The 22,168-nt window shown below is 37.7% G+C and overlaps 1 protein-coding gene across 1 annotated transcript in view; it reads right to left on the minus strand.

The window, feature by feature from the left end:
• Nucleotides 1–1,491: 1,491 nt before the first annotated feature.
• The window catches only part of COX16 (cytochrome c oxidase assembly factor COX16), a 122,011-nt gene continuing 101,334 nt past the window's right edge, over nt 1,492–22,168 (minus strand). The window contains exons 2-4 of the mRNA XM_024739625.1: nt 20,790–20,861; nt 5,090–5,152; nt 1,492–1,864 (exon numbers count right to left, since the gene is read on the minus strand). Of these exons, the coding sequence (XP_024595393.1) occupies nt 1,748–1,864; nt 5,090–5,152; nt 20,790–20,861 (252 nt within the window). The 3' untranslated portion in view covers nt 1,492–1,747. The remainder of the gene's footprint in view (nt 1,865–5,089; nt 5,153–20,789; nt 20,862–22,168) is intronic.

The raw sequence follows: 22,168 nt of genomic DNA on the forward strand, positions 1-22,168 counted from the left end.
CATTTATCACTATGTAATGCTCCCTCTTTATCCCTGATAATTTTCCTTGCTTTAAATTTTAATTTTCCTGCTTTGCCTGAATTAAATAGCTACTTCAGCTTTCTTTGGATTAGTGTTAACATGGTATATGTATCCTTCTCCCTCCTTTTTCTCCCTCCCTCAACCATATCTACTCTACTGATGACTACCTCATTCTTCATTTCTGTTATATTGATATCCTTATGATTCCTTACAACTTCCTTCTCTCTGCTTACATCACCCAACTGTCCATGCATGTTGTGTACTGTTTTTCATGAGAGCTCTAAGCATACTGACCATACTGATTTTAAATTCTCAGTATGATGATTCCAATCCCTGACATTTATGAATCTGATTCTCTTGCTTAGTTTGTCTTTTCAAACTGTGCTTTTTGCCTTTTAGTATGCCTTGTAGTTTCTGTTGTTGTTGTGGAAAGTTGGACATGATAACCAGTTGGACTGCATAAAAGAAACTCCAGTGAGTGGGCCTTTGGCGATGTGGCAGTAATGTGGAAAGTGAGGGGAACCTTCTATACTCTTTTGATTAGATCTTAGTCTTTTAGTGATCATGGGATCCTGGTATGTGACCTGCACAACTGCTTCTCAGTCTTACTCCCCACCCCTCTTCCTCCATTTAGGTGAGACAGAAAGGCTAGAGGGAGACAGAGTTGGGTATTTCCCTTATGCCAGTTGGTTAGTCTCTGGTAAAACCCAGTATAATTAAGCTCTAACGAAATAGTTTCCTTTGAGACCAGGCTTTTGTTAAGTACAGAATTTGGAGGGCACATTTCAAAATGGTTACCTTCCCCTCCCCTTGTTAGAAGAACAAGATTTTTCTCTGACATTCACTGTGAGAACTTGGTGGGGTTCCAGGAAGTGAAAGTGTGTCCCTGGCCTGGTCTCCAGGAGTTTTTATCTCTCAGGTTAGTCCATGCTCAATCTCTAATAATTAGTGAATTACCCTTTAGGTATTCCTATCTGATGCTGGGCCCCGAAGTGGTTTCCAGGTGTTTTCTCCTCCAGGTAAACTGTGATTCTTTATATTTCTCTGTGTCTCAAGATTTCAGGGTGATGGTTTTGTCCTGTACCTCAGTTCTCTCATGTATCAAAGCATACTGTTTTCAGTTTTTCAGCATTTTTTTTTTGTATATTAGGATGGAAGTTATGACCTCATGATTTTTGCTTTAACTTGGAGCAATAAAACTATCTTAATGCATTTTAATGGTATCAACACCATCATCAGGTGATGCTTTGGAGACTGACTAGCCTGACATGTGAGGTATTACAAATAAAACCAAGGCTCTTACCAGACTGATCAACATTATTTTCCACATAGGTCTGACATAAAATCCTGTTTGATGTTACTGTGAAAATTTGGATCCAGACCTATTATTCTCATTAGGAATCAGATTGCCCTACTGGCTAGGGGAAAAGAAATATGGGTGGGTACCTGGGAGTAGAATAAATGACACTCTTTAAGTGGCAGTATTCACATTTTTATTGAGCAGTAAAAAATATATGTGGTCAACATTGTTACTTTCATTTGCAAATAAAAGAGTTGGGAAGTATAGAAACCTGTACTTAACTTTTTATCAAGAGTACTTATCATCAAATTACTCCCATCCAGGCTTCTGCAGGTCTGTAATTTTCTTTCCAATGGATAGGAGTATGTGGTGGGAATTCCAGTTGATAACATTTTTATTTAAAAAAAAAAAAAAGAATCAGCATAGTCAAGTTGTCTTAGTGTTACGGATTTCTAGATTTTGTCCTTGGAGGAGGTCAGGATCTTCCCAAGGCCTGGGTCCTCGAATATTCTTCCAGTCATCAAAAGTAGAGTCTTTTATTTTCTATAGAGCCACAAATATTAGAGGATAAATATTAGTATAGGAGCCCTGTGGGTTCGATTAGGACCTCAGTGAATGAATGAATAAATGAGTAGAAAGAATTCAATAGGCCCTCACTTATAATTCTAGTAAATAACTGCATATCAAGCTTAATAATTAAAGAAATGTCATATTTCTTAGGACTTAAAATTTTTCTTACTTCCTATTGATGTTACTGCCTATCTTTCCCCTCATCAGAATTAAACTATTAAAACAGAATAACTCTATATTTTTAAAAAATTTATTTTATTAAATTATAGCTTATTTACAATGTTGTGTTAATTTCTGCTATACAGCAAAGTGATTCGGTTATACATATATATGTATATATACACACATACATTCTTTTTCATATTCTTTTCCATTATGATTTATCACAAAATACTATAGCTCCCTGTGCTATACAGTAGGACCTGGTTGTTTATCCATTCTATATATAATAGTTTGCATCTGCTAATCAAAAACTCCCAATCCATCCCTCCTCCATGCTCCCCCTTGGCAGCCACAAGTCTGTTCTCTATGTCTGTGAGTCTGTTTCTGTTTTGTAGATGTGTTCATTTGCATCATATTTTAGATACCATAATAAGTGATATCATATGGTATTTGTCTTCCTCTTTCTGATTTACTTCACTTAGTATGATAATCTCTAGGTCCATCCATGTTGCTGCAAATGGCATTATTTCATTCTTTTTCATTACTGAGTAGTATTCCATTGTATATATTAATATGCACCACATCTTCTTTATCTATTCATCTGTTGATGGACATTTAGGCTGTTTCCATGTCTTGGCTATTGTGAATACTGCTGCTATGACATAGGGGTGCATGTATCTTTTAGAATTATAATTTTCTCCAGATATATGCTCAGGATTGCTGGATCATATGGCAACTCTATCTTTAGTTTTTTGTGGAACCTCCATACTGTCTTCCATAGTGGCTACACCAATTTACATTCCCACCAACAGTGTACAAGGGTTATCTTTTCCCTAAACCCTCTTCAGCATTTGTTATTTGTAGATTTTTTTTAATGATGGCCATTCTGACCTCTGTGAGGTGGTACCTCATTGTAGTTTTAACTTGCATTTCTTGAATAATGTACATGTTTTATTTTTGAGAGCACAAAGAAAGGGAAGAAGCTGGGAAAACAAAACTCCAGGTCCGAACACTAATCCAGCATAATAATGACTAGCATGGGTTAACATGGGTGATGGCAGTAAATGAAGAGAACGAAAGTGGAGAATCTAGAGTCTGCTAGAAGGAATAGAGACCAAGATGATTTGTTCTGCACCTAAGAAATGAGCCTGGGCTTAAGAATGAAAAGATATTCCCCATAGCTGCCATAAGCAAAGCTCTTTTGGGGCAATAAAAACTAGCTTCAACCACAGTTTGGATCACCATATCTTTAGTTAGTGTGAAGTGTCTCTCAAGCACAGGAATGAAAATAGGAAAAAAGGGAAGAACATAAACCTTTCTCTACCCTTCTGACACCACTCTGACAGTAACTTTCATATATCTGCTTTGGTTATTCTGGAATAATTAAGTGAACAAGATAGAAAAAGAAACACAGAGAATACAGGACAGCTTTTATTCAGAGACAGAAAATGATATCAATTTACCTTGACACTTGGATACTAAGCACTACTGTTTTACTAACAAGCTATATAACCCTGGGCTAGTGATTTGAGCTATCTGGGCACTAATTCTCTCAAAAGTAATAATGAAAAGGCTAGACCAAATGGTCTATATGATTTCTTCAGCTCTCAAACTCTACGGCTTCTAAAAGAACTTTAAGGAACGTCCACTCCCAGACAAACCCTCCATAGCTATATACTGAGAAGTAGCAAATTAGAGGTTTTGACAAGATAATGGGGAAATAGTAAATGAACCATTCTCTAAATTTCACTTACAGTTTTACCAGGAATCTACTAAATCTACATAGATGAACAAAATTCCACTAATTTAGTGTTCAAGAACAGAGTAAATTATTTTCAAGTATACTTATGAAATTATACAAAGTTATAAAAATGTTTTAAGAAAGAATAATGGCCTTCACTCAGATAACATAAGACCTATATGCTCAAGAGAATTTGAGAATAATTCTTAAATGGGATGCAAGGTTGGCAGAACAACTTCATGCAAAAGTGGTCCAGTCCCAAACTAAACTAAAAAACAACAACAATAAAACAAAAACAAACAACAATAACAAAAAAGTGGTCTAGTCTTAAGCTCTGACAAGATCCTCTGGGTAAACAATTTGGAGACTGAATGCCACAGTTTGAGGGGTTTAGGAAACATCAAAACCTTTCTACAGATCCTCCCTTATGAAGCATAAAATCAAGCTCAAAGTGATCAGCCAATGATTGAAATGCTAAAATGAGAATCAACACTCTTCACACGTCTCTTCAATGTATATTATTCACAATGTCCACCTTTCAATCAAAAATGACCAAACATGAAAAGAAATGGGAAAATATGATCAGATATGGAGAACACCCTCTCTCTCCATATCCTATAATAAAACATGCTATTAAGCTCTTTGATTTCGTTAATAAGATAGGTGGAAAATGATACCTCGTTATAATTTTAATTAACATTCCTATTATAAGTTGAGCATCTCTTTATCTGTTTAAAAATGATATTTATTTCCTTGTCTCTGAACTCATTACATGCTCTGCCCATGTTCCTACTGATCAAGTGAGTTGTTGAAATTTTCCATACTGATTTGCTCTTCATATTTAAATAAATTTATTCATCGTGTTAAGATAAACAATATTTTTAGAATTTCATATTTAACTAGTAACTTTATATACACTATTTTTTTTAGGTTGAACTTTTGAATTTTTATGTATGAATTCTGCAATCTTTACTTTTAAAGCTTCTGGGTTTTCTATCATATTTAAATAGGGTTTTCTGACTCAAGACCACTAAAAAGAATCTTCATTGTTTACTCCTAGTACTTTTACCTTTTGTTTTTTATTTTTAAATTCTTGATCCATCTAGAATATGGATATGAAACAGTATATGAAATATAGATTCATCTTTATTTTCTTTTCAAACGACTACATAGTTGTTCCAATAACATATATTTAAGGTAAATATTTTTTCCTGTACTGATAATAATTTGAATTTACCTTAACGCAGACAGAACCAGTCACTGACTAGGAAGATTGCTACATTAGCATACTGTACCTCATACTCTGACTCCAATGACACTTTATTCATTTTCAGTTTTTTTTCTAACTCAGGATCAATCTGTAGAAAAGAAAGAGCAGCCATAAGTTATTTATGTTAGATCCCATTTTCAATTTAAAAAAGTAATATAAGGCATGGCTGGGATGGCATGGCAGATTACAAAAGCATGGGAAAATCTCCACAAACCATACAATTGCATAATGATAACTAATATAGTACTACCACCACTACTACAACTAATAGCACCTAATATCTACTGAGGACTTGGTATATGCCACGTATTTTGACGTTTATTACCTCATTTAATCCTCAAAAAATCCTATGACATAAGTATTAGTATTATGATCAAAGTAAGGATAATGGAATACAGGGAGTTTGAATAGCTTGTCAAAGAGGCAGAACTTGGCTTTGAGCCTTGGCCCTCTGCCTCCAGAGTCTATGCTATTAACCACCACACTAAATTATGTTAGTACATAGAATCATTACAAAAATACTAATAAATGTAACACTGCTCTTGAAAACAAAAAAGAACATTTTATATACACCAGAAATTAAAAAGTTAGCTATGAAGAAATTAGACAGGATTCCATAGTGGTAAACAGAAACTGATGCCGCGTTACCTGTGTGTAGCAAAGTCTTTAGGAAAGAAGAATGTGATTGCTGAAATTAATTAACAACCATCACCATCAACAAAACCCAAATTAAATTCAGTGGAATAGCTGAATAATGACTAACACAGCTTAAGACCAAAGTAGTACACAAGACACACCACATGAGGATTCCACTAGAATGAGGCACAAACAGATGGGATAAATGAAAGAAAAGGCATATTATGAAAGCTAGATCCAAAATAGGTCTATTAGGGGTTTCAGAATTACAGGATAAAGAGAATGGAGGAAGGGCAATAACTAATCAATAATTAATGAATAATATATTAAAAATACATGATTCCTCAGACTGAAAGAGCACAATAAAAAATAACCACAACAGGAATTCCCTGGTGATCCAGTGCTTAAGATTCATTGATTTCACTGTTGTGGGCTGAAGTTCGATCCCTGGTCAGGGACCTAAGACCCTATAAGCCATGAGGCGCAGCCAAAATAAGTAAATAAATAAAATTTAAAAATAACAAAACAAAGCCAGCCCACTCTTCATCAACTAATAGTAAAGCCTTAGGATATTAAGGATAAAAAGAAAATCTCAAAAGTAAAAACAGTGAAAAGACAAAGGGATGAGGATTGATTAGAAAAAAGACTGTTCATCAGCAACTTAAAACGCTAAAATAAAATGAAATTATATCTACAATGTTGATATTAAAAGGATTACTTTGAACCTCAGTTTTTTTTTGGGGGGGGGTTGGGTTTTTTTTGCGGTACGCAGGCCTCTCACTGCTGTGGCCTCTCCCGCTGTGGAGCACAGGCTCCAGACGCACAGGCTCAGTGGCCATGGCTCACGGGTCCAGCTGCTCCACAGCATGTGGGATCTTCCCGGACCGGGGCACGAACCCATATCCCCTGCATCAGCAGGCAGACTCTCAACCACTGCGCCACCAGGCAAGCCCTGAACCTCAGTTTTATTTTGACTATTTTCTCTCTTCTTTCTCGGCTTCTACTTGATTGGGTTTTTCTCAATCAGTGTTTTGAGTGGTGGAAATACATACAAACCTATCAACAATCTCAGTAACTGCTGAACTCATCTATTAACTAATAAAGATTTTCTGACTGACATTTTTAGAAATCCAGTTATATATTACTTACAAAAAATGCACTTAAAAAAAAAGAATGAAAACACAAGGTTGAAGGCAGAGGTTACAAAAAATGATACACTACACACACACACACACACACACACACACACACACACACACACAACTGGTGGGGGCAGGAGGATCAATACATAACAATATTTTTAATGGACAAAACAGAATTCAAGGCAAACAGCATCAAAAAGGAACATTTAGGACTTCCCTGGTGGTCCAGTGGTTAGGACTCCGCGCAATGCGCGGGTTCAACCCCTGACTGGGGAACTAGGACCTTGCATGCATGAGGCATGGCCAAAAAAAAAAAAAAATTCAATATTGGAAAATGGAACAATTTTTAAAGAGAATGTTAGAATTATTAAATATTATGTGACTATATTGCTTTGAAATGTATGCAGCAAAATGGATAAAAATTTAAGAAATGAATACACAAAACATCCTAAAGGAGCTTAACATACCTCTCCCAGAAACTAACTGATCAGATTATAAATAAGATTATTGAAGATGAGTAAAATGATTAACAAGTTCTTTCTAATAGATATATATAGAATTTTGAGCCCAGCAAATTTGGATTGCTATTTTCTCCTCAAACACACACAAAATATTAATAAAAATTAAACTTATTATAGGGCATAATAGAAAACTAGGCAAATTCACATATAAAAAATCATCATATATAACATATTCAATGACTACAATCGATACTATTTAAAATCAATAGTAAAGAGATAACTGCAGAAAGAATCCATATATATGGAAGCTGAAAACGTTTTAAAATACATTAACATGTTAGAGAAGAAATCAAAATGAAAATTACAAAGTATTTACAAGTGAAGAGCTATCTGTTGCATGATCTTTTTCATTCTAATAGGTTTAATCTTCTTGTGTATAAAATTTCTTGGTAGAGAACATTTCATCTGCACATAATGACATTTTCACTCCTTTCTATCTAAACCCACTTAGTTCAGATTAGCTCAAGATGGCAGAGTGGAAGGATGTGAGCTCACCCACTTCTTACAAAAATACCAAAATCACTACTGCAGAATAACCATCGACAAAAAAACACAGGAATCTACTAAAAATGATACCCTACATCCAAAGACAAAGAAGCCACAATAAGATGGGAGGAGGGGGTGCAATCGTGGTAAAATCAAACCCCATACCCACCAGATGGGTGACCCACAAACTGGAAAACAATTATACCACAGAAGTTATTCCACAGGAGTGAAAATTCTGAGCCCCAAGTCAGGCTTTCCAGCCTGGGCGTCCAGCAATGGGAGAAGGAGTCCCCAGAGAATCTGGCTTTGAAGGCCAATGGGGTTGATCACAGGACTTCCACAGGTCTGGGGAAAACAGGAACTCCACTCTTGGAGGGCATGCATAAAGTCTTGAGGGTACCAGGACCCAGAGGAAGAAAGCAGTGACCCCAGAATAGACTGGGTCAGACCTAACTGCTAGCATTGGAGGGTCTCCTGGGGAGGCAGGGGGTGTCTGTGGCTCAGTGCGGGGACAAAGACACTAGCAGCAGCATTTCTTGGAACTACTCATTGGCATGAGCCCTCCCAAAGGCCACCATTACCACCAAACAGCCTGTAGGCTCCAGTGCTGCATCACCTCAGGCCAAATAACCAATGGCACGGGAACACAGCCCTTCCCATCAGCACACAAGTGGCTTAAAGTCTCCCTGAGCACAGCCCTGCCCACCAGAGGGACAAGACCCAGCTCCCCACCACTGGGAACCAGTCCCTCCCATCAGGAACCCTGCACAGGCCTCTTAGACAGCCTCATCCACCAGAGGGCAGACAATAGAAGCAAGAACTACAATACTGCAGCCTGTGGAATGGAAACTGTATTCACAGAAATTTAGTCAAAACGAGAAGGCAGAGGAATATGTCCCAGATGAAGGAACAAAATGAAACCCCAGAAGAAAAATTAAGTGGAGTGGAGATAGCCAAGCTACTAGAAAAAGAATTCAGAATAATGACAGTGAAGATGATCCAAGATCTTGAAAAAAGAATAGAGGCAAGGATTAAGAAGATGCAAGAAATGTTTAACAAAGACCTAGAAGAATTAAGAACAAACAGAGATGAACAATATGATAACTGAAATGAAAAATACATTTGAAGGAATCAATAGTACAATAAGTGAGTCAGAAGAACAGATAAGTGACCTGAAAGACAGAATGGTGGAAATCATTGCCATAGAACAGAATAAAGAAAATAGAATGAAAAGAGATGTAGACAGTCTAAGAGATCTTTTAAATGCACCAACATTCCCATTATAGGGGTCCCAAAAGGAGAAGAGAGAAAGGACCTGAGAAAATATTTGAGGAGATAATAGCTGAAAACTTCACACAGTCATCCAAATCCAGGAAGCACAAAGAGTCCCAGGCACATAAACCCAAGGAGGAACACGCCAAGACTCCTAGTAATGAAACTGACAAATACTAAAGACAAAGAAAAAATATTAAAAGTAACAAGGGAAAAACAACAAATAACATACAAGGGAACTCCCATAAGGTTATCAGCTGATTTCTCAGCAGAAACTCTGCAGGCCAGAAGGAAGTAGCACAATATACTGTATTTAGAGTGATGAAAGGGAAGAACCTACAACCAAGAATACTCTACCCAGCAAGCCTCTCATTCAGATTTGATGGAGAAATCAAAGGCTTTACACACCCCAATGTTCACTGCAGCACTATTTACAACAGCCAGGTCATGGAAGCAACCTAAATATTCATTGACAGATGAATGGATAAAGAAGATGTGGTACATATATACAATGGAATATTACTCAGCCATAAAAATGAATGAAATTCGGTCATCTGTAGAGACGTGGACAGACCTAGACACTGTCATACAGAGTGAAGTAAGTCAGAAGGAGACAAACAAACATTGTAAATTAATGCATATTTGTGGAATCTACAAAAATGTCACAGATGAACCGGTTTGTAAGGCAGAAACAGAAACACAGAGGTAGAGAACAAACATATGGACATCAAGAGGGGAAAGGGCGGGTGGGATGAATTGGGAGACTGGGACTAACATATATACACTAATATGTATAAAATAGATAACTAATGAGAACCTGTTGTATAGCACAGGAAACTCCACTTCGCTGTAGAGAAGAAACAAACAATCCTGTAAAACAACTATATCCCAATTAAAAAAAGAAACTTTACAGACAAGCAAAAGCTAAGAGAATTCAGCACCACCAGACCAGCTCTGCAACAAATGCTAAAGGAACTTCTCTAGATGGGAAAGAAACCAGAAAGTTAAAACAAACTTGTACCTATACAGACTGCTATATCAAAACCTCACAGGAGGGATTTTGCTGGTGGCAGAGTGATTAAAAATCCACCTGCCAATGCAGAGGACATGGGTTCAAATCCTGGTCTGGGAAGATCCCACATGCCACAGAGCAACTAAGCCCATGTGCCACAATTACTGAGCCTGTGCTCTAGAGCCCATGAGCCACAGCTACTGAAGCCTGTGCACCTAGAGCCTGTGCTCCGCAACAAGAGAAGCCACTGCAATGAGAAGCCCACACAGCGCAATGAAGAGTAGCCCCCGTTGGCCACAACTAGACAAAGCCCGTGCACAGCAACAAAGAACCAATGCAGCCAAAAATAAATAAATAAGTAAATTAATTAATCAAAAACAAAAAACCTCATGGGAACAGCAAACCCCAAAACTATAAATAGATACACACACAAAAAAGAAAAAGCAACCCAAACAGAACAATAAAGATGGCCATCAAACCACAAGAGAACAAAAGAGAAAGGGAAGAAAAAAGACCTACAAAAACAAACCCCAAACAATTAAGAAAATGGCAATAGCAATTTACATACCAATAATTACCTTAGTACAGTGGAGAAAGGACAGCCTCTTCAATAAGTGGTGCTGGGAAAACTGGACAGGTACATGTAAAAGTATGAGATTAGATCACTCCCTAACACCATACACAAAAATAAGCTCAAAATGGATTAAAGACCTAAATGTAAGGCCAGAAACTATCAAACTCTTAGAGGAAAACATAGGAAGAACACTCTATGACATAAATCACAGCAAGATCCTTTTTGACCCACCTCCTAGAGAAATGGAAATAAAAACAAAAATAAACAAATGGGACCTAATGAAACTTCAAAGCTTTTGCACAGCAAAGGAAACCATAACCAAGACCAAAAGACAACCCTCAGAATGGGAGAAAACATTTGCAAATGAAGCAACTGACAAAGGATTAATCTCCAAAATTTATAAGCAGCTCATGCAGCTCAATAACAAAAAAACAAACAACCCAATCCAAAAATGGGCAGAAGACCTAAATAGACATTTCTCCAAAGAAGATATACAGAATGCCAACAAACACATGAAAGAATGCTCAACATCATTAATCATTAGAGAAATGCAAATCAAAACTACAATGAGATATCATCTTATACCAGTCAGAATGGCCATCGACAAAAAATCTAGAAACAATAAATGCTGGAGAGGGTGTGGAGAAAAGGGAACACTCTTGCACTGCTGGTGGGAATGTGAATTGGTTCAGCCACTATGGAGAACAGTACGGAGGTTCCTTAAAAAACTACAAATAGAACTACCATATGACCCAGCAATCCCACTACTGGGCATATACCCTGAGAAAACCAGCATTCAAAAAGAGTCATGTACCAAAATGTTCATTGCAGATCTATTTACAATAGCCCAGAGATGGAAACAACCTAAGTGTCCATCATCGGATGAATGGATAAAGAAGATGTGGCACATATATACAATGGAATATTACTCAGCCATAAAGAGAAACGAAATTGAGCTATTTGTAATGAGGTGGATGGACCTAGAGTCTGTCATACAGAGTGAAGTAAGTCAGAAAGAAAAAGACAAATACCGTATGCTAACACATATATATGGAATTTAAGAGAAAAAAGATGTCATGAAGAACCTAGGGGTGAGACAGGAATAAAGACACAGACCTACTAGAGAACGGACTTGAGGATATGGGGAGGGGGAAGGGTGAGCGGTGACAAAGCGAGAGAGAGGCATGGACATATATACACTACCAAACGTAAGGTAGATAGCTAGTGGGAAGCAGCCGGGAGATCAGGAGAGATCAGCTGATCTCTCTGATCTCTAGGGAGATCAGCTCAGTGCTTTGTGACCGCCTGGAGGGGTGGGATAGGGAGGGTGGGAGGGAGGGAGACGCAAGAGGGAAGAGATATGGGAACATATGTATATGTATAACTGATTCACTTTGTTATAAAGCAGAAACTAACACACCATTGTAAAGCAATTATACCCCAATAAAGAAAAAAAGAAAAAAAAAAAACAATCCACATGCCAAAGTGGCACATTTTGGGGTGGTGTATTCTGCTCCCCATCAAGATCAATACAGTAGAAGGAAAAAAAAAAAATCTGTAGACCACAACAGTCTCTAGTGCAACATCTAGTGGAAGAGTAAGACTACAGCTCCCAAACTAATGGAACAACAGCAAAATAATAAAATGTTATTAATCCAAAAGAGAACAACAAGACAGAAATAAATATAACAATAGCACATAAAAGGAAGGCATATTTAAACCCAAATATAACTTAAAATTACATTAAATGTAAATATATTTAATGAGCCAATTAAAAAACAAAACTATTAAAACATATTTTCTGTTTATAAGAGACATACCTAAAACTTAAGTTTACAGAAAGGTTGAGATTAAAAAGAAAGCTGGTGAAGCCATATTAATATCCAACAAAATAGGTTGTGGAAAAAGCATTATTACCATGCAAAGTTTCATTACAATGAAAATTCAATTCACCAGAAGACATAATAATTCTGAAATTATATGTACCTAAAAGCACGGTGAAATAGGCAAACAGTCATAATGAGAGATGTTAACACAATTCTATTGGTAAGAGAAGATATAAAACGTCAAAAACACAGAAATTTGAAAAAACACAAATAACAAACTTGACCAAATGGATGTATAAACTTTTAGTATGTACCCAACAACATACTTTTATTATGTACCCAACAAGCATACATCATTCATACAGACTGATCATGTGTTAGCTCATAAAGCCAGTCTCAACAAATATCAAAAGAAAGAACTCAATGAAAATTTTCTTTGATTACAACACACTCAAGTTAGAAATCAATAAAAAATAGTAACTAGAAAACTCCCTATGTTTATAAGTTAAGGAAAACCACTTCTAAATAGCTCACGGATAAATAAAAACAAATTTAATTTGATTGATTATGAATATATTACATATTAAAACTTTCATGACATAGCCATGGCCATGCTTAAAAGGAAATTCATCACATTACAAGCATATATTACAAAAGAAGATGGAATTAATCATCTCCTTAATTGCAGTTTTGAGAGTCAGGATGTATTTGCTTATGATTCTCTGCCCAGGCAGTCCATGGCTCAGGGGTCTGTGAGCTAGTCTTGCCCTAGAGAAACAACCTGAGGTTCTACATTAATGATGATATCTATAATAGCAATTTTAGTACATTAATAATGTCACTATCAACGGCAATTTTTTAGTCATCTGACTCTGGTTGATTAGTGTTCAGTTAGCTCAAGATTGAGGTCAGATGGGACAAGAAAGGGAATAGAGTTCTGGATAGAGAGATTAATCAAACTCAATACAGGAACTTCTGGGGGACTCAGTTTCATCATCACGAAAATTCCAAATTCATCACATAATTAGGTAACAATTCATAACACACCCACCAAAATAGCTTTAAAAAACAAAATGAGGAAAAATACCCCAACCTATAATAGCAAGTATTGGCAAGTATTTGGATCCTGGGGTACAAAAAACTGTTAGCAGTGTTGACTGAAAGAAAAACGCACAATATAAGAGCTCTCGGTTGAGTATCCAGTGTCTCGTTGAGGACTATAGCCCAGGAGACAACCTCCCAGATAAATCTGAAGAACTGCTCTGAAGAGGTAGGGGAAGAGGCTAGTATATATAGAGAGTACATGTATGACTAAGGAATACGTGCAATCAAGCATACATCTCGGTAGAAGGTTATTGCTAGTCGTGAGGAAGAGACATCTCAGTCAATGATTTTAGTGCTCTTCTGAGTATGGGAAGATGCAAGAATCCAGGTTCATAAAAATTTTTTTCCAAAATATATCTAACTAAGGGCCTGTTTTGCCAAAGCAGAGTGTCTCATCCTGTTCTTTGTCTTGAATTCCTTTCAGGGTGTATGGTAAGGTCAGTGACTGTAGTGGCTAGTGACTTGATTCCTGTGAGGCAGGAGACAGATGGGCCCCAGGCTGGGCAGCTCAAGACGGTCCCGTTGGGGGACAGGAGCAAGGAGGAGCTGAGCCCTGCCCAGATAAAAGATAAAGAGACCACGTATCTCTCATTCTCGAGGTCAAGGAGACCTTCCCGACTATGCATGCGCAGAAAGGCTCCTTGGGGGTCAAAAAGGGAGGGGGCGTCACCCCATAGTAAGTGATGTTAACCTACCCATGGCCCTCTTCGCTAGAATCCATCTTGGCTAAGAGATGCGTGTGCACACAGGGGAGGACCCTGACATAAACAAATATGGACTCAAAGCCAGGCAAAGGCAAGATGACTGGCCAGAGGAAACCCAGAAGAAATGCCCGTGTAAGTGATTCAAACTACCACGAGGGTGCGACTCTTTCTGAGTCCACCTGTGTTAAGTTTTTTCACACATACTCTTTTTCCTCCTAATAAACACTTTATTTGTTTCACTATTTTCCATCTCTTTGTGGAAATTCACTTCCACAAAGCCGACTGGCCACTGGCCTAGTGGCTAGGATTCACCACTCTCACTGCCACAGCCTGAGTTCAGTCTCTGGCCAGGGAACCGAAATCCTGCTTCAAGCCACTGCAGTCCAAGGCCACCCAAGATCACCTACAGAACTGGATTGAGGACGACATTCTTTGTTTTAAAGCAGCAGTGCAGAATGTGAAGGGAAGCAGAATATGACACCCCAAAATATGTCTCTTTGGCATAAGGATTATCTTGAGCTGATTGCTTTTAGGAAACACCAGACGCGCAAGCTCTGAAAACCAGTACAAGTTATACTTTTGTGAGTGACACATACATTTATAAAGGAAATCTCCATTTATAAGTATCTCCCTTTTAGTATCAGGAACAGAACGATGATTCTAAATCACAAGAAACTTCTACCAATCGAGAAGGTACCCACTTAAATCTGTGTAACAACCTTACCCTTTTACTGTGCTTTTCCCAGTAACCTCTCATAACTGCCCTCCCCCTCCAACATCCTTCTGTCTTAAGATAGTATTTAAGGTGGTGGCGGGGAAAGTTTTACTCACTTTTCCTGGGTATCTCCCATGTATACAAGAGGTATACATGTTATTAAACTTCTGTTTGTTTTTCTCTTATTAATCTGTATTTTATTATCAAAGGATCTCAGACAAGAATGTAGAAGGGTAAAGGGAAAATTATTTTTTCTTCCCTACAATTGACTCAATCACTCTGAAAAACAGTTTGGAAATTATCAAATAAAGGTGATAATCCAGCAATTCCTTTTTTGCACACATGCAGCAAGAAAAATATACAAGAATGTTCACAGCAACATTATTTTCAGTAACCAAAACTGCCAAGCAACTCAAATGTCTAAGAGTAAAATGGATAAATAAATTATGGTATAATTAGTGGAATACCATACAGCAATGAAAAAATCATGGGGTCAGCAACTATGGCCCATGGACCAAATCTAGTCTAATATCCATTTTTGTCAGTAAAGTTTTATTTGAACACAGCCATGCTCATTTGTTTTTGTCCATGGCTGCTTTTATGATACAACACCAGATTTCAATAGTTGTGGAAGAGTGTAGCTCACAAAGCCTAAAACACTTACTACCTGGCTCCTTACAGGAAAAGCTTGCTGACTCTGAATTTAGAGCTAAAATAGAGATGAATTTCACATACATAATACTGGGGGGAGGAAAAGGCAATCAACACAACGATAAGGCAACCTACTGAATGAAAGAAAATAAGTGCAAATCATACAACTCATAAAAGGTTAATATTCAAAATATATAAAGAACTCATACAACTCAGTATCACCCCCTCCAAAAAAAAAATCTGCTTAAAAAATGGGCAGAGGATCAGAACATTTTTCCAAAGACGACATACAGGTGACCAACAGGTACATGAAAAGATGCTCAACATGACTAATCATCAGGAAAATGCAAATCAAAACCACAGTGAGATACCACCTCACACCTGTCAGAATGGCCATTACCAAAAGGACAAGAAATGACAACTGATGGAGAAGATGTGGAAAAAGGGAGTCCTTGTGCACTGTTGGTGGGAATATAAATTTGTACAGCTATTGTGGAAAACACTATGGAGATTCCTGCAAAAAACGGAAAACAGAGCTACCATATGGCCCAGGGATTTCACCTCTGGGTATTTATCTGAAGGAAATGAAATCACTATCTTGAAGAGGTATCTGCACCCCATGTTCACTACAGCATTGTTCACAATAGCCAAGACATGGAAACAACCTAAGTTGTTTAAAAGGGAAAAAATGAAACAAGCACTATTTCTTTACAAACTACAACAGTCAAGCAAAGGTTTAAAAAAAAAGGCTGTGAATGCTCAGGACTACAGGGCACTTAATCGTACACTGAAATCATATTACTTGGAGTGATGCAAAAGCAGATAATCTATTACCGTGGATCCACAGCTGTTAGCATTAGGAGTCAGGAGAAAAAAGAGCAACAGCCATAATGAAGGCAGATGAGCTACGTCATATCCATTTCACACTAGAAATTGAAAGCTATTGCTTTCAGCTTATTTGTTTAAGCCCGCCTCATGGGTTCTGTACTTTCCTTTCAACCTTCCATACCCACAACTGAAGAGCAGGAATTTTTACATCCTGGGACACTGGATTTTCAGTCCTAAAATCAGGACAGCTCCAGGCAACCTAAAACGGCTGGTCACTCTGAATCAATACCGTCTTTTTCCACCCTCCTCAAAACTTCTCAGCTGTACTTCTCCTTGATCTTTCTTAACTGAATTTGTCCTCTCAACCACAGTCTTGACCCCCAGCCCTTGACCTCAGCAATCTTTCCCTCGACTCCTCCTTAATCTCAACCTCTCAAACCTTGTAACAGCTGTCAGCCTCAACCAATCTTACCTTCTCAATTCCTCTCAAATTTAGTCCACCTTACCCTCTCAACCTTATTTGAACTCAACCTCACCTAAACACTGACTCTTGACTTCACCTGAGTCTGACTTCTCAACGTCAACCAACCTGGACGTCTCAGTCTCAGTAGGTCTTGTTCTCTGATCCTCCTCACCTCAACTCTGTCCTCTCAGCCTCCTTCCACAGACCTTGACCAATCTCATCCTCTTAATTTCAATCAGCCTCATTTCTCCCACCTTTGTTCTCTTTACTTCGACCCCCTCGTCTAGACCTCTTCTGTTACTGCAATCTCCCTCACTCTCTCTTGCTACGAAAATTTACCCAGTCCTCAAAAGCAAAGCCTCAAGTCATCTGATATTTATTCAGCTTTTAATATTATATCACTATCAATTTGCTGCTAAAAATTTTTCTGGAACGCATTCATTTCTATCTTCATTGCAAATGTTTTATTTCAGATTCCATTATTGTTCATCTATACTCTACTGCCAAAGTGTCTTAACGGGTCTCTGCATCTCCACTTGAAACAATCTCCTCCCTCCTATCTTGCTCCCCCAATCTCCCCTCTATGTTAGCCACTCTATGTTATATAATACTAATCATTTCCATCATTTAGCTAACTCTTACTCATTCTTAACCTTAATTCAAAGGTTGATACCTCTAGCAGACCTTCTCTGATACCCCTTTCCCAAGTCTAAACCGTATGCTTCTCCTTGAAGTTCTAGTAATGTTTTACGCAGAGTTCTAATACAGCATTTCACTGGGCATTGTTATATTGTATGTTTGGATACATTTTTATATTAGATGTCTCCCAGCCTCGATGATGCTATAAACTTTATAAGAACCAGTTTCTTGAATCTTCATCTGTAGGATCTAACATATGATAAACACATGACAAATATTCAATTATTTTTCAAATATGTACATGCCATCCCATTTCTAAAAGTCAGATTATTATAACTTTCATCTTAAAGCAAAAGGGAAAAAATTCCTTAATAAAATATTTGGAATGCTAACAGAAACTTTAAAACTCAGTTATAATTGCTCTATTCCCTCACAGAAAGTATATATTCCTTTTAAATTTGCTATTTTTTCTAATACCTACTGTCTTTAAGACTAGCTAGGGCTTCCCCGGTGGTGCAGTGGTTGGGGGTTCGTGCCCCGGTCCGGGGGGATCCCACATGCCGCGGGGCGGCTGGGCGCATGAGCCATGGCCGCTGGGCCTTTGCGTCCGGAGCCTGTGCTCCGCGGCGGGAGGGGCCGCAGCGCTGAGAGGCCCGCGTACCACAAAAAATAATAATAATAAAAAGACTAGCTAGCGTTGGTATTTCTCTTAAACCATAAAATTAACTGAAAAAATTGAATAGGCCTTTAATACTGTCCCACCAACGTTACTGAGGTCTGCTAATGAAATACACCTGACCCTTGAAAACACGAGTTTGAACCTCGAGGGTCCACTTATACAAGGATTTTCCTCAATAAATAACAGTTGGCCCGCCATGCCATATCTGCGAGTTCTGCATCCGTGGATTCAACCAACAGCAGATCGTGTAGTACTGTAGTATTTATTGAAAAAAATCTGGGTATCAGTGGACCAGCACAGCTCAAACCCCTGTTGTTCAAGGGTCACCTGTACTCAGGAAAAAACCCTCAAATATCAGATGTGTGCCACAAACAAAAGCTACATACTTCTGAATGAATTAACCAGAATTGTTCTGTAACAACAGACCTGAATTTGACAGTAATTGTGTAATCATAGAGGTGGGAATCCTAGTTCTAGCCCTAAATAGCCACATGACCTTAAGCAAGTTACTTAAGCTCTCTGAGACTCAGATTCCTCACCTGTAAAAATAAAGACAGTAATATATCTACGCAGGAACCACTATAGTCCTACCACAAATGCATACGTGTTAAAAGGATCGCTATGAAAAGATAGGTATCACTATAATGAAAGATAATTTTCCTTTCTTTTAGTATTAATTACTAAAGATACACATCAATATAACTTATAATTTACTGGTATTAATACAAAGTAGCTAATTTACAATTAGAATAATAAAATGGAGTGAAATTATTGTCCCCTGTTCTTTAGTCCCTTCTAGATCCTAAAAATGGCTACACCAGAGCATATTTTATGGGAAAAAGCTAACAGAACTGCAAAGTTTCTAGTGAGTGAGGAGAAAGATAACTAAATTCTTTACATTTCATGATTCACTTCCATGTGATCATTAACGTTATTTTAAAGAGTAAGAAAGAGCCCAAAGATCATATATCAGCCTTGAAAAGCAAGATAAAACTCAGACTGCTGCTTAGTTGAGTATACATGATATCATCTCACACCTGTCAGGATGGCTACCATCAAAAGAACACAACAAATTGTTGGTGAGGATGTGGAGAAAAGGGAACCCTCCTACACGGTTGGTGGGAATGTAAATTGGTGCAGCCACTGTGGAAAACAGTATGGAGGGTTCTCAAAAAACTAAAAACAGAACTACAATATGACCCCAAAATTCCACTCCTGTGTATATATCAAAAAAAAAAACAAAACACTGATTCAAAAAGATACATGCACCCCAATGTTCACAGCAGCATCACTTACAGTTGCCAAGATATGGGAGCAACCTAAGTGTCCATCAACAGATGAATGGATAAAGAAGATGTGTGTCAGACCTACTAGAGCGTGGACTTGAGGATCTAGGGAGGGGGAAGGGTAAGCTGTGACAAAGTGAGAGAGTGTCATGGACATATATACACTACCAAACATAAAATAGATAGCTAGTGGGAAGCAGCTGCATAGCACAGGGAGATCAGCTCGGTGCTTTGTGACCACCTAGAGGGGTGGGATAGGGAGGGTGGGAGGGAGACGCAAGAGGGAGGAGATATGGGGATATGTGTATATGTATAGCTGATTCACTTTGTTATACAGCAGAAACTAACACGCCATTGTAAAGCAATTATACTCCAATAAAGATCTTAAAAAAAAAACATAATTTGCAAGAAAAAAAAAGATGTGTGTGTGTCTGTGTGTGTATATATGTATGTATATATATATATATACATATATACACACACACACACGTATGTTTTACTTAGCCATAAAAAAAAGAATGAAATTTTGCCATTTGCAGCAACATGGATGGACTTGGAGGGCATTATGCTAAGTGAAATAAATCAGAGAAAGATAAATACTGTATAACAACGTATATGTGGATTCTAAAAAATATCACAAACTAGTGAATACAACAAAAAAGGAAGCAGACTCACAAATATAAAAAACTAGAGGTTACCAGTGGGGAGGGGGGAGGGGCAACAGGGGTGAAGGCATAGGCAGTACACACTGTTGGGTGTAAGACAGGCTCAAGGATATAATGTGTGACATAGGGAATATAGCCAATATTTTGTAATAACTGTAAATGGAAAGTTTAGAAATTGTATAAAAAAATTTTTTTAAAGAGTCCAAAGATCATATATCAGTCTTTTTTCTTAAACAGCTGTTTGTATTATTTTTATTATATTTATTTATTTAGTTAGTTAGTTATTTTATTTTTTGGCATCACCATGCAGCATGTGGGATCTTAGTTCCCTGACCAGGGATTGAACCCATGCCCCCTGCATTGGAAGAGCAGAGTTTTAACCACTGCACCGCCAGGGAAGTCCCCATATATCAGTCATAAAAAAGCAAGATAAAACTCAAGACAGCTTAGTTTACTGAATATTCATCTCTCATAAACCAGAACATACATGTACACATGTCAAACACCAATGACAGTTCTTACTTTAATCTTTACAGCATCATAACGGATTTGTGAGAACTCACGAAGGCCAAAAGAACCTCCAACAATCAGCAACTGAAACAAGACAGGGAAACGATTAAACAAAATAGAAGGGCAGAATTCAGTCTATCTATACATTACTTATCTGAACACCAACAGTGGTAGACTATACAAAATCTTATAGATTATTTTCCCTGGTGAGTTACCATTCATCTTCTCACACTATCACTGGGAAACATTTTAGCACATGAGCAAATACCAAAATCATTACCCCCACCTGTACTTGACCTTATTTAAATATCACCATCAGAAGCATTATATTAGTTGATTCCTACAAAAGACCTATGAGCTAGGGGAAAAAACATACACTTAATAGATGAGGAAATAAAAGCACAGCGAACTAAATGACTTGCCCGTAATTGTAATGGGTAAATCCAGGAATAAATCCTGGCCTTGCTTCTTCAAGACTAGAATTCTTTCAATTTTATGATTTTGCAAAATAGGCCAATTAGAGAGCATTTTTCTCCATTTTCTAACCAAGTGATAAAACAATCTCATGAAATGTGTTACCCTTCTCAGTATGTGGTACACCTTAAAAGAGCCCATGAATTGCCATTGCTGCTTTAGCATCTCCTCCGATAATCTAATGGGTTCACTCTCATCCTCAAGCTGTAAGTTTAGCAATTTGGAAAAAAATTAAGTTTGATCCCTACCATCAATATATTAATATTACCAATTAAAGTAATACAAACAGATAAAAACACTGTAAAATATAAAATTCTATAATTTTGAAGTTGGAATACCAACAAAACCTTGAGGCTATGAATTTAAAAACCCAATAAATCTGACCACATAAAAATTTAGTCTCTTATCTGCAAATAAATAAAACAAAAATGACATCAAATCAAAAGACAAGAAACCAGGAAAAATATCTGTTATATATAACCAGCTAATACTTCCAATGTCAATATGTAATCATTCTTTGTATAAGTAAAGTAACTTTTTTGTCTCTTGGTTTCAATGAAAATGAGACACGCTGGGACCTGGGACCCGGGACCCTTTGCTGCACTGCTTGCACCTGGACAAACTTCTCCAGCAACAAAATGCAAAGAAAGTATAAGGGATTAAAAATTACTGCAAGCATGCACAGTTGGGACAAATTATGCACAACAAGATACAAAAAGACCAAAAACCCAACTGCCACTTCTGAAGAGCCGGGAGCAAAAACACGGTGTCAGGAGTAAAAGCAGGGTACTGCACATGCCCCCTACACTCAACACCACAAAGGGGTGGGCAGACCACCTAAGCCACCCCTTTAGCCCCACCCATAGACACATCCCTACGCTCTCCCCATATAAGGAATCAGCTGGCCCCCACCCTAG

This window comes from Neophocaena asiaeorientalis, unplaced genomic scaffold (genome assembly GCF_003031525.2).
Source record: "Neophocaena asiaeorientalis asiaeorientalis breed wild unplaced genomic scaffold, Neophocaena_asiaeorientalis_V1.1 scaffold348, whole genome shotgun sequence".
Lineage (NCBI taxonomy): Eukaryota > Metazoa > Chordata > Mammalia > Artiodactyla > Phocoenidae > Neophocaena > Neophocaena asiaeorientalis.